Source organism: Brachionichthys hirsutus, chromosome 15 (genome assembly GCF_040956055.1).
Source record: "Brachionichthys hirsutus isolate HB-005 chromosome 15, CSIRO-AGI_Bhir_v1, whole genome shotgun sequence".
Lineage (NCBI taxonomy): Eukaryota > Metazoa > Chordata > Actinopteri > Lophiiformes > Brachionichthyidae > Brachionichthys > Brachionichthys hirsutus.
The window spans coordinates 8055535-8069156 of NC_090911.1; the positions used below are offsets into that span (position 1 = coordinate 8055535).

The following is a 13622-nucleotide window of genomic DNA, read 5'->3' on the forward strand; positions in this document are numbered from 1 at the left end:
TGTCAGGCCTTTCAGGCGTGCTGGTATTGATCTGCTGTCCTGCCTGTAGAGGCTGGCAGAAGAGGATGTCCTGATCTGATGGATTACTGCATCAGGAGCAGAGGCACAGGAACCTCACTATTGACGTGGCTCTTTAATCCTAGAGTTGGACGTGACCTTGCCGTGTCAAGCCCACCCGCCCTGCTGCGCCACCAAATACCCCCCCCCCCCCACCCCCAAAACGCAGACTTCCAGCATCGCATCGCAGCAGCGTGCCAGAGGTCACTAAACCCGACCAGGAGAACTGACGCCACATAGATTCACTGGAAGTTGCAGTGGAAACTTTGTCACTGGAAACAAGAGACAACAAGAGACAAGTGGAAATCAAACGCACACATGAATAAAGCTATTTGGGTTTGTCAAATGACACCCCCCTTTGATCATTGTCTTGGATCTGCTACGGTTCATTCTGTTTTATAAATTAAAATTCAAGAATTTTCAAATGCAACCATCAATCTTTCCCTCTTTCAGGGCTGAACTGTAATATTAGGCAAAAAGCTTCAACCTCCTCCACAGGCACCATGTGCTTAAAAAAAAAGAAGTGTTCACACTCCACTGCATATTGTGCATTCTATGTGTGTGTGTTGATGAATCATAAGTTTATATTGCGTGGCTCTCGGCCTCAGTCAGAAGTGTTTCCCCCCCAGAGCAAGAAAAGGGCTGCATCTGTGAGGATTGGGTTGAGATTTTCATTTTCTTGAAACACCTTCTGTTCTGTTCTGCACGGCCCCACCAGGGACGGGAGCGCTGATATTTTTAGAGGGCATGTTCAGAGAGCCTCAGTCGCCGAGAGGGAAGGACAATGGAGGGTGTGATGTTACATCAATGGTTAGTGCAAGTGTGTGGGGGGGGGGGAGAAAAAAATCCTGGGTGGCCTTGATGAGTTCTGGGTCGCCTTTCCTCGAGGAATAACACAGAGCACCCTACAGAAGGAGGACTCAAAATGGCCGCTCATGCGTATATAAACATATATATATATATATGCACCCACACATCGCCACCACACACTCCTTTGTCCTCAGGCACTGTTAAATATGTGCTAGGTAAGAAAAAAAAGAAAAGAAAAAAATGCAGGCTTCCTCTTAACGTTACCCAGCGGAGTTTTAGGACAAGTGGAGGAACGCCTGCGTCAGTGGGGCTTAAAATGGCTGCCAGTAAAGTGCAAGGGCTCTTCTCCCCAACAAAGCCTTAACCAGGGAGACATGATCGTCTGATTGCATGCTAAGTATGGGTTTTACATCTGTCTTATTGTGAAGTGTAATGGCCGCAGCAGGGGAGCGAGAGGGCTGCAGGCCATAATCCCTATTTATAAGATATGCTGTTGCATGCAGGATTGGCTCATTTGATGCGTCTCTGCAAAGTTGTTTGTGGCGAACGAGACGTCACGAGGTTCGATTTGTCGTCCGAGATATACATTTCAGCATGCGCGTGGAGAACTTCAGGTCGTTATTTTCAAAGTGTGCATGATTCCCAGTCCGGGTTGAGGGTAGTCGGCCGTGCACCCTAGAGCACCGCTGCAGCACAAAGCCAACAAGAGACAAAACTGCAGATGGATTGAAGAATATTGATGTGCGCGACCCGCGGCTGCCTGCGAGCAAGGCTGAATAATTTAGCGGAGTGGTGTCGTGACGACAGCCTAGCGCGCGCCGCTCTCGGTGCCGTGTGTCTTGCTCCGTGCGTCCTCAGTCTGGGCCTAGACGTTTGGGCGGTATGGCGATGTCTGCCTGCCTGGGTGGACACTGGCTGATGCAATTTAGCCCTCACTGGTGGAATTTCGTATTTCTTTGGTCGAGCCAAAACTGCAGTCCAGGATTTATTAACCACACATGTTCCCATCAGTCTAGTTTCATATACTGAAGTTTTGCTTGGGTGAAGCAGGGCAAACACAACTTAAAACCATTTCTAATAACAAGGGTGTGTGTGTAATGTGCCACCTTGTCTGTCTGTGGGTGTGTGTGAGTGTGTCTACAATGCCAACACTTCTCTTATGGCATCAGTGGTAGAGTTACACAGGCCCAAATTGAACCTGCATTTTTATTGCGGCTTTTATTATTGTTTTTTTTATTAAATCCAGAGTCTAGAAATCCATTTTATTGTCACCCAGAGGAAGCTGTAGCACCTCGCCGCGTGGGTCACTCCCCCCCCCCGCTCTGACGATGTGGCGTTCTCATTTCCCTGTGTCTTGGCAGATCCAGAGTGCGCCCTCGAGAGGGCGGCGGAGGATGGTGAGACCGGGCGCCTAAGGAAGAGGCTGCTCTCTCCGGAGGAAGGAGAGGAGGGAGAGGAGGACGACGAGGAGCCTGCGCTGCACAGCTGCGACAGCTGCAGGCAGGTGTTCGAGTCGCTGAGCGATCTCACCGAACACAAGATTAATCAATGCCAGCTGACAGGTAAACAACGTTCAGCCCACCGAGCCTTCCCTCCACTCAGCTCTTCTCCCCACTCTCGCTCTCGCTCTCGCTCTCGACGCTTCCACTGGAGAATATGCCACGCTATGTGTGTTAGTACGCCGCACCAAGGGGGGCGCACAACAACCGACGACCATGCACTTACCTTGGAATATATCCAACACACACACACACAGGGGGGCCTCACACACACACATAGCCCGTCATTTATATTTTCTGTACGTTAATATCCACAGACGTGACACACAAATAAGCCTCCGTGCGCCCTCATAATAGATCGCGCGAGGCCGGGGTGACTATTAATAGTGTGTGCATTGTCTCCTTACTTGTTTCAGTAGTGTTAACATTTTATACAGCACCAATGCTAATTCCAACATTTCACCGGAGTGTACCACGCAGCGTGGGGGGGGGGTCCCAGAGTAACCAGACCACCGACTGGAAACTGATCCTTGCCCCAGGAAAGTCCCTCAGCCGGCCCCAGCGCTAGCGAGCTGCAGCGCTAATGCGTAGTGGGACTGAAAAAAGAAGGATGCCATTGGCACAGTGTGTCATTGACCTGTTGATGGATGAGCAGGGCTATAAATACCCCGGCAAGGTGGCAGACAGAACTAATGATGTGAACTGAAGGTTTTCATGGGCTTTCTCGTGAAAACGCTGCCCTCTTTTACTCTAACTGATGGGCTCACATCGAGGACCACCGGTCGTCTGACACACATTTCCCACAGACCTCTTTCTTATCTCGAGCAGAAATGGATCGTGAATGACCCGGAATGTAATGATTCTGTCTCTGGATGAACAGAAGCCATGATTTATATATAAAGAAAAAAAGAAAAAGAAAGACAGAAATCAACATTGCTGGAAAACTAGCCTAGCCTCTATTTACATTCAAACAGTTTGATTTCATATTTTGCAATCCACTATCAGCAAACCACTAATTACAGGGTTTATGTCTCTCGAGTCTTACAAAAGTTTTCCATCAACTAAAGCCAGTCTCTAAAACCAAGGCTTGCATATGTGCATTTCCGTCACGCCCCCCCCCCCCCCCCCCATTGGTGTCTATTTAAGCAGAAATGCGTGCGTTTTCCGTGTAAGAGCGACTTTGCACGCGCAGGAGCGCTTGTTAACATATGTGTGTGCGCCTCCGGTGCGCTCATGTGTGAGGAGATTTAAAGTGACGCTCAGTCAGCTAAAGGTGTGAAAATCAATTTACTGTTCACTTTCACATTACCGTCATCTAACAAAGGCATTCATTGGTTTGAGGGGAAATAAGTGCAGAACCTCCAGCCGCCCTTCTTTCCTCCAATGTAACGCCAGCGCAGAGTCACGGAGAGTTTGTTTGGGAAAATCTAGGAAATAAAAGCAATCTGTGTACTACATGAAATTTAGGAGTACTGCTTGAATTGATCTTACAATTAAACCTATTTCATTGTGTAACAAGTGTTGCGTATTTTGTTAGGATGCATGTTCTTTTTCATGGTTTGGCACCTTTGTTGTGTGGTCATGACTTGCAAAGCTATGTATTCCTTTCGTAATTAAGGCTGGCGTTTGTAAATGTCAATCTTACGGACAAATAACTCGTAATTGCTCAACGACGAAAAAAGAAAACCCCGTTAGGATAAAAGCCCCCCCGTGGAAACCAAACAAAAGCATCTAATTGCCATTAGGGTATTGTGATTGTGCAGAAACACTCTATTAGTATTCAAACACGGTGGGAGAAAAGAAAGTTTGAGATGGCATACTAAGTACTTTGAATATCTGCGTGTGCGTGTTTCTGCGTGTTTGTGTATTTGCTAGAATATGGAGATTTCCTATGTGGCATTATGTAGACATCCATGACCAATTAATCTGCCTTACATCAAGTCTCTACTCACAGACGGATCCTTTATTAGAACCATTTTCTAATCAACCAACAGCACCTGCTAAATCCCCCTTTTTTTTTTTACAATTTCAAGTGTTTTATTTTTGGTACACAAATTGCGAAGCTTGACTGGAACCAATCCACATATGCAGATTGGAACTCCCGCCCCACCCCCCTCCCAGCTGATGTCCCACAAGCATACCATATACAGTTTATTACCTCACATGCCAATATACACTGACTCACCTGCTTGTTCTGGACCCGGTTATACTAGTGTACAGTTTAACAGCTTTAACAGCACGAGTCAGACAAAACAGACTGAACGAAGTCTGAACAGATTCCAGCTCCGTTGGCCACGCCCGATAGATGGGGAGAAAGAGAAAGATGTTGCACGTCGCCACGATCAATGGTAGCCATTGTCTCTCCCCATCTGGCAGAGGTATAACACCTTTCCGTGCACTTAAGCCGTGACCGCTGCAGTGCGCTAAGGGAGCGCATGGGTATGGATTGCCTCGTGTCCCTGATGCGATCGGTGCTATTGATCGCGCTAATGCTGGACTGCAGAGGAAGGCAAGACTCTGAGAAAGGAAGCGAGGGGAAAAGGAGGGGAGATGCGAGAGAGAATGCTGAAGGAATGCGTCCCCAGGGAAGCCCGTCTTGGGTTGGGGCAGGGCTTCAGGAATGCTCCCCTGGAGATCCTATAGTGAAGGCTGGGGCAGGGCTGGAAGAATGCTCCTCTAGAGGATTGAGAGTGGAGGCTGGTCGGGGCAGGGCTGGAAGAATGTTCCCCCAGAGCACCCCTTTAACTCTGGCGCAGGAGCGAAGGAGCTCCACGGGGGGAGTATGCTTCCCTCCCCCGTCCCCCCTCCGGCTCCAGGATGGCTGCGGATCAGGTTTCCGTGTGGGGATCAGCATCCTGCCGACAGGGCTTTAGACGGCCCTGGGGAGGAGACAGGAGGCTGAAGGCACTGCTATTCCACAGGCCTTTCCAAAAGAAAAAGGAAAAAAAAACACTTCACAAATGCTTTGTCTCACTGCATTGTCTGCACAGACTCTTATTGTTGCCGATTCTTCATGAAGAAAGAGAAACTACTCGTCTGTAATTTGACTTTTGTTCTCAGTTGGCACAAACATGCTCTCATAATACTAGATATGAGATTGCAATTGCGACGAGGAAACGACAAAAGATTTCGTTCTCCTCGGCTCATTTCAGCCCGTGTTTACTAGCTAGCCCCACACTGTAAATAAAAATAACACATCTCGCTCAGAGTTTAATTCAGAAGATTGCATTTCACTGTCAGCGCCGTAACGCCGGCGCCTCTGAAGGTATTTGAATAACCCAGTGCACATATGGGCTGTCAGCCTGGTGGCCATTCTTTCATTATGGGTCCAGCTCCCTTGAGCAACACCTTTTCTTGTGTCCTTCACTCGAGGAGGGGCACGGCTGCTCCCCTTAGAGAGCTCTGTGCCCTGCTATTTTAACCCTCTGTGAGATGACCTTTTTAATAAGTGTCTTTCTCTGTTTTCCTGCCGGCCACTGTGAGCAAACAGAGCATGTCTTCTGCTTCCCTTAGATAAAGGAATCAATCGGAGAGGGTGCCACAGAGAAAGGGAGAGCGATAACTGGGCCATATATGGATTTATATTATGTAGATTTCCCCTTTCTTCTTCCCTGCGGACATTGCAAAATGCACTCGGCTTCAATAAAATACATTTCAGATTTATGAGAAAAATACAAATGCAATATTAATACCCCCTGAAAACAATAAGTCCCCCCCCCCCCCCACACACACACACACACAAAGCAGAGGATGGTAGTATGATAAGAATAGTTTAGACAAATGTTTAATATGAAGTCTCTGTTTTGCGATGTGGAGCAAGAATATATTTTAAAACTGATGCTTTCCCTCTTCCACTCCTGACCACGACATGTTTGTTTGAAGTGATTGAATTCATTTACATCAAGTCTTTGGGTCGGCAGCCTGGAAACATTTAGTAATACCCTCAACTATGAGCAGGCTCCTGGCAGTCCATGCTTTCTGCTAACTGTTTCCAACAGGCTCCTATTGGTTGCGCTGTTCTGTGTGGTGTTTTTCTCCTCAACTAACTTTTTGTATTGATCCTACAAGCTGCTTTGTGGCTGCCAAGAAGAATGTGGTAAACAGCAAAGACTTTATTTGCTTCAAAAGGGCTCGCGTAAGAGCCGAGCGCCGCGATCAAGACCTGATTAGCTGAACCCTGAGCCCCCTGCCCATTCATCAGAAATGTTGCCGTGCCTTTGCCGGGGCATCTTGCGACATCCTGGCACAAAGAGAAGCACACTGATTACAAGGCTTTGAAAAGAGGAGAAGGCGGTCAGGGGAGGGAATAGCTACTTCTGGCACGACGCAGCCACTGAAAAGAGGCCTCATGCTAGAGTGAGCTCTCAGAATTGAGCCGGAGTCTTTGCCGCTTCCGTGTGATTGTGTCGGGCGGGGGCAATATTATATGTGAGTGTCTGATGGGGGGAGAAGGAGAGGCACAGAAAGAAAGGGAGATTTAAAGTAGATGTTTGACTCCAGTGGCGCAGCATCCCTGTGTGCTTCCTCTCTACGCAGCAGCGGCAGCAACGTTAACAGGAGTGTCATTAGGAATTCAAAGCGTATGCCCTCATGAGGACGCCTGCTTTCTCTCTCCCTTGTGCTTCACACAAGCACACATTATGCACGGCATAAACTATTTATTGACCTTTGTCACACAGGGACTGCATTTTCTGCATAAAAAATAGAAATGAAAAAAATCCAAATCAGAATAGAACACGTGTTTTATAATTTCCTATCAATGCATCAGTGGCAATTGATGCCACAACCCTCGTATTTACACCTCGCTGCGCAGGGATGCAAACACTTGCACACACACACACACACACTGCCTTGTAGCACCTGCATACTTTCACTTTGCATTTAAGATGACACATAATTAATCGCCCAACAGGGTCAGCACATGCTGTGACTTCATCCAGTTGACCTCTTTCTTAAGGATGCAGCCACAATAGAAGGGCTGGCATGTGGACAGGGCAGAGATAATCTCTTGTGCTCAGAAGTACATGCGCATCAGCAACACTGTCGTCACACACACACACACATCCCTTTCATACCATTGACTCCAGTGTGATAAAGACCTGGCCGCGGAGCAGTTGTCTCAGTTCCTCCTGCTCTCTTCATCTCTCCTTGGCGCGCTCTGCTCTTTGTTCACTCTCTTCCTCAGCCTGCACGTCTTTTTGCGGCAGCACAAGCAGAAGAATGGCACATTAAATCTTAATAGGACTGCGTCTGGCCGTGTTGAATTGCAGAGCGTGTTAAGCCGGTGCTTTCCTCCCCCTTGGCACACGCTCGTGGAAGTGGGAAACAATTGAATAAAAGAAACCGCTCCCTCCTTCTATAACACGAGTGACTTCAGCTGCCCTGCCGAAGCCGAGACCGAACTGACTCCGGGCTCAACAACGCCACAAGCCCTTACTGAGAAACGGAAGCGTAAACGACATTAGCGCCGATCAAAATGCATAAGCATTGAGTGCTCCGGGAGGTAGAAGCAGGGTTTACCTTACCACCCACATTGTAGCTCTTTCTTATTTCCTTCTCAGTGAGTTAGGGATTCTACCGTAGATCGAAACAATTGCCCTGAGTAGAATAGGGCAAAACTAATCGAGAGAGGAAACCGAAATGTAATAAAGGATGAAAAAAGACGGGGGGGGGGGAATTTAGAGAGGAAGAGGCAGGTAAAAAAATAAACAAAAATAAATTCAGAGACACACAGTTACGGTTAGGGGAGTCCGTCTTGGCAGCGGCAGCAATGTGAGTCCGGGCCTGCTTTGTAAGGCAGTCAGAGGTGGTAATTAGTCAGTGATGAGTTGACTGGTTGTGTGTCCAGTGCACGGCACTGCTGGGTGTGGCTGTCGGAGGTAGATAAGACCAGCAGTGGGCTTATCTCTGTGAAGGACAGGCACCGGGTCTGCCAGGCAAATCCACCCACAGACCAGCTGCGTTTTATTAACAGCATCATCAACGCCAGCCAGGTTCTGTACAGGCAGCTCGGATGAGCGGCATTGAAAAGCCCAAAACCAGTGCAGTCCCACTTCCTGCCTGCCCGGGTTCAGTCTCGAGTGCATGCGCGCCGGTTGACATGTTTTGAAACCACGGCGCTTGTGGAGATGTTTACCAGGTAGGCAGGGCACGGAGAGTGAGCTTGAATCTTACCTCTGGGTTTTGTTCACTCTCCTCTGGATCCCTGGAATTTAAATGATTTTCTTTTTCTCTTTCAAACATGTGACTGCTCACCGGAATAATGATGAAGCAGATACAGAGAAATCTTAACGGGGCACAAGAAGAGGCGAAAAATGTGCTTTAAAAAACTTTTACGGACATTCTGGCCTCGGTTTTGTCATAAATGCTTTATGAAATGTTTTTTTTTTTTTTGACAACATTTACTTTAACTTTTGTTTGCGGTAATCTCATTTCCATTGATCTAATGGCACTTTAACAGGTGTCAGGACGGCAGCAAACAGGCTTTTGCTTGCACTGCTTTGATTTGACAATCCACTGAAGTGCAATCACGCCGTTTGTAATTGCGGTTTGTAACTTGGCTTGCAATTAGCACTCTGTATTAGCATATCAAATGCCAAAACGCTTTTCAGTAGCATGTTTCCCGCCGATGGATTCGGCGGGGTGTACCATGGCTCCCAGACAAAGACCGGCTCAGCCAATCAACATGTACGTCATTCGCAGACGGCTAAAAGAAGTGTCCGCGAGCTTTTTGGATTACGTTAATAATCCGTAATGAAAAGCTCATTGGGTTTGCTTACGTCTGTGTGGAAATGTATTGCACATTGATCCCCACAGGAGTTTTTCCTTGGATGGCTTTTGCCAAACTTGCCGGTAATGGGAGGAACGGAAGGAGGGAGGTGGAGGGCGGTGGAAAGAGTGACCAGTCCGACAGGTTTATGTCTCTCGGCAGACTGATCTCCGTGCGGGGAACCCGCAGGAAGAAACGGAGCCAGCTGTGACGGCATCCTGCTCGCCACTGCGGTGTAGGAACTTTGGGGCTACGCTATTGCCGACTCAACATTTCCCCACTCTCCCCTACCCCTCCCTGGGGTTGTTTTTGTTGGCCAGGGGGCAGCTGTAGGGCTCCATGGAGCAGCCGCTCCTACACTCAGGATATTGGAAGCACAGCCACCCAGAAGGACATGGAATTCTTAAATATCATGTGAAGTAACACATTTGTTCCTAACATTGCTAATTGCCATGTTCGAACTGGAAGGTGGGTTCACAATTTAACTTTTATGGGCAGGATGGGTGTCGTTTTAAGGCCTCCAAGGCTACCAGCTGGACTGTGCTTCGACAGAGGGGACATTGTGTCAGTGCACAAAGTAATGGCTCTACAGTAAAGTCATGCTTTCCAGGTAACAGAGAGATGTCTTAATATTAAGAGCAGCGGACAACTGCAGGTGGGGATATGCGGCAAGACAGCACTGATTGTAAAGGTCATCTAATCTATTCCACCCCCCTCCCCCCAGCCTGCCTGGCTGATCGATCAGCCTGAAGGAGTCAATCAATCTGATCAGAAAACTCTCCTTGGCCTTCCAATGAGTTGCTGGGCTTTTTCCGAGGCTGCAGAGTTTGGTGCATTTCCTGTAGAATAAATCCAGACTGTAACCCCCCCCCCCCCCTGATAAAATAGAGTGACATCCTGCCTTTGGTAGCCATTGTCTACATAAGCCGCTGTTTACATTCAACAAAGAATATTTGTGTTACTGTCACTGTGGTGTTACTAGGCTCATCCTATATGCGACGCATGTGCTTGAAATCACACCGACAAAATCCTGCTGGACTGGCTGGTAGTCGAGGGAGATGGGGTCGTAATAAACAGAGTGTAATCTTTGTATTTGGACATTATGCGCCCCCAAATCAAAGCATGATGCATCTTTCACATCATGAGCCTCGTTTGTAGAACATACCCCACAAACAAAGTCAACAGATAAAACCATCGTGTGATTGGATTTTAATCCAATTGCATTATTATTCCGGCCTCCCATTGGTCATTCATTCCTCTCACATGGAGCCTGTGTGGGCCGTTATCACCCAATCAGGCCCGAGACTGTATTCTGGAGAGCACGCTTTCGTTTGCATCCTTTAAAACCCTCTGAGCCTTCCCTCTCTCCGGGCCCGCCAACGGAATACCTAATTCCAAAGTAAACTGATTGCTCTCGCCAACAAGATTACGCTGTGATGATGTTAGCCAAATGAGACTGCTATTCGGATGCATCCAGGGCAGGCAAGGATGCTTACCGCAAGATGACTGATCAGCATGTTAAGAGATACAAGTTTGTTGGGGGGGGGGAAGAGGAGAAAACGGGGGATGGAAATTGAAAGAGTGTGAGAGATTTTGACGCGTGGGGGGGAAGCAGAAATGTAATTTGCTTCTCACCTCAGGCGACTGGGCTCCGAGGCCAGTAAATATGCAAACAAGCTGAGCCTGGCCATCAATATGAAGACCCTAGATGATTACTAATCTCCACCACAGAAGTAGATGGAGGTCTGTTCAGCGCCTTGCAACGTTCAGAAAAAGAGGCAGGTTAGAGTCTAAACTGAATCTTCATACATTATTTACAACTACGGGTACACGTGACCTTCCCTTTGAAGGGCTACGCACTATTTATAATGCATTCAAATCGTCGACGGATCATCATTTTAAATGGTTCTTACATTGACGGTTTATCGGTCTTGCATCGGTGCAGTCCAGGAACTAATTCCATAACTTCATAGCAACTTCTGAACCTTGTTCTCCCTGCCTAATATGAGCTCTTAGACATGAGGCGCATGAGTTTACCATCCCATTGTCATTCCCCATCTGTAATCCAAGATATAAAAAAAAACCTATGGGACATGGACCAGGCAGGAGTCATTAGGTGTGTGCATGGCTTACGCAGACCGCCGGATAAACCAGATGCCTCGGGGTGGCCAGGGGTCATCTTGCCGCCTCTTCCTCACCTGCACTCTTTTTCGCGCCCCGCTTCATCTTTCCTTCTTTTGCATTCTTCTCTCCCTTGATTGTTCTGCACAGTCATCTCAAACGCAGACGTCCGTGTTGGAGCTTACAGCAATCGAAGAGCCTGTCAGCTAAAGGGAAGGAGGAAAGACAGACAGGGGAGCCGTCTGTGGCCCTAGGTTGAATGCCGGAGGGGGTGTACTACGTGTGGAGGGTAGTTAGTGCGGAAGGATGCGCCGCAGTCTGCAGGTGAACAGACTTATGGCATTTGAATCATCGCCTCTAGGGGGAGTGTTATTACTTTCTGTTCGAGAAAGAACCTTGATATAAAATGCAGCAAAAGTTGTCTTTGTTGTTTAATATTTGTAAATACAGTGGGAGGGCCAGTAAAAAGAGAATATATATAGATATATATATATTCTCCAAATCTCTTCCAAGTCCTAAACATAATTGACTATTCCCTGTATTTTAAAATGTGTTTCCAGCGCTGAGCTTTACCCTCTGCAGCAGCGAGTGCACAAGGCTTGAGGATGTTTACCTGGCATGGTGCCTGTTGTAGCTGCCCTCCTGTTGAGGAAAAGCAGCTTTGTGTTTGTTTGCGCATGTGAGCCTTTGCGAAGGTATATGGGAGCGAGTGCCTCGGTCCATGTTTGTGTGCGTGTATGCGTGAATGTGCGTGTGTTTGAGGAGGCGGGTAAGATCATTAGGATGGAAAGGGTTAGAGAGCAGAATACATTTAGGCAGGGAAACATCTCCAATGCGTTTGTCAGGATTGGCTGCGTGAGTGTAGGAGTAGTGGGTGACGGGCGGCCGGACCCTCGAGCCAACTGAGCCGTCAATCTTTTCCTCTCTCCATACCTCTGTTCATTCACTCGTCCAGTCATTTATCCATCCTCGCCCATGACCAAAGGGCCGTGTCATTTTGTGGCCATGATAATCTGGAACAATTTCCTCTGCAATTTATTTCCCAGCCAGCCACCCACCTGGTCATGAAGAATCAGGCTTCTCAAGGTAGAGCCACTCATCCCAGCAAGCCTCTTTTCACCAATCACATCCTTTTCTCTCTCTCTCTCTCTCTCCTCAAGCCTCAGATCTTTGTCTTTGGAAGTTTCAGTTCGGTATTGGAGGTGTGAATTTTCTTTCCTAGAAAGTCTGACTCAACTCGACCCCCATTGTTTTCCTCTAATACCTTAAGCCATTTATGTTTTTATTTTCTATCATCTTACAGTTCTATCCATGCCCCTCTTTGCTGCCTCCCCTCTCTCTTTCTCTCTTTGTCTATCTATCGTCCTCGCTCTTTTCCCTCCCTCCATCCTGTCATACCTCTTCAGTATTCTGCTGCTGTCTTTTCTGGAGTGATTTTGCCCAGACACGTCTGGCTCTGGGTAAAGTACGGTCCCCTGAGAGCGCGCACCGCAGCCCCCAGGTCGCCGGCACCATGAATACATTATGATCCCTATTTCCATCCTGTTGCCACGGCAGCACTTTTGGAGCCGCAGGGCGATTAAGACATGCGCTGTCAATATACCGATAGGAGCAAAAGTTAGATCTGGACGCTGGCCTTTGATCAATTTCTGTCCTCCTGCTTGCGATTGGTTTCTCCAATACAGGAAGACAAAGAGGTATTTACACTTTTTCTAAATGCTTTGACAAGCTCGCCTGCTGTACATGAGCGCACCGTGCATATTCACTTATCTTCATCTTTCTTGCCCCCCCCAAAACCATTTCCCCTCCCTTATATCACTTCCGTTGCTCCTCCCCATCACCGCAGTTCAGCTAAGGCATGCAGCGATATACGCAGTCTCTGCTCTCTGATATTCTGCTCCCCCCCGACAAAGGAAGCAACTCCCTTACCTTTTATTGTTTCCTTTTTTTCTTTGGGGGATGATGTATAAAACATGGTGCCTCAGGTAGAGGATGTAGGGTAGGAAGCCATGTCCCCCTAAATGGCCAGCCGTGTGCATGCGCCTAACACTTCACTGAGCAATCTGTCAACATGTCAGCAACACATGTTTTGTAAAAAGCCTCTGGTGGGAGCCAGGGGAAAAAGGCACTCCTGCCAGACCAGAGAGGAAATGCTTTTTTTCCCTCCTCTATGCAGTGGATTTTCTATTGCTGGTGCTGAGTCCCACGGGCCCCCGGCACCCCCAACCCCCCCCCCCCCCCCCCCCCCCCCCCCCCCCACACACACACACACATACACCCGTTGTTTGCACTTCAGAAATTTGAACTGGGGACCCTCGAGGGGGTTTGTTCAGAGGGTGGGGGTGGAATGGGAGGGAGGGGCTCCC

The 13622-nt window shown here is 48.1% G+C and overlaps 1 protein-coding gene across 1 annotated transcript in view; it reads left to right on the forward strand.

Annotated features, from left to right (window-relative positions):
- The window catches only part of LOC137904686 (zinc finger protein 521-like), a 90627-nt gene that overhangs the window by 11826 nt on the left and 65179 nt on the right, over window positions 1–13622 (forward strand). The window contains exon 3 of the mRNA XM_068748889.1: window positions 2229–2429. Coding sequence (XP_068604990.1) covers window positions 2229–2429 — 201 coding nt within the window. The remainder of the gene's footprint in view (window positions 1–2228; window positions 2430–13622) is intronic.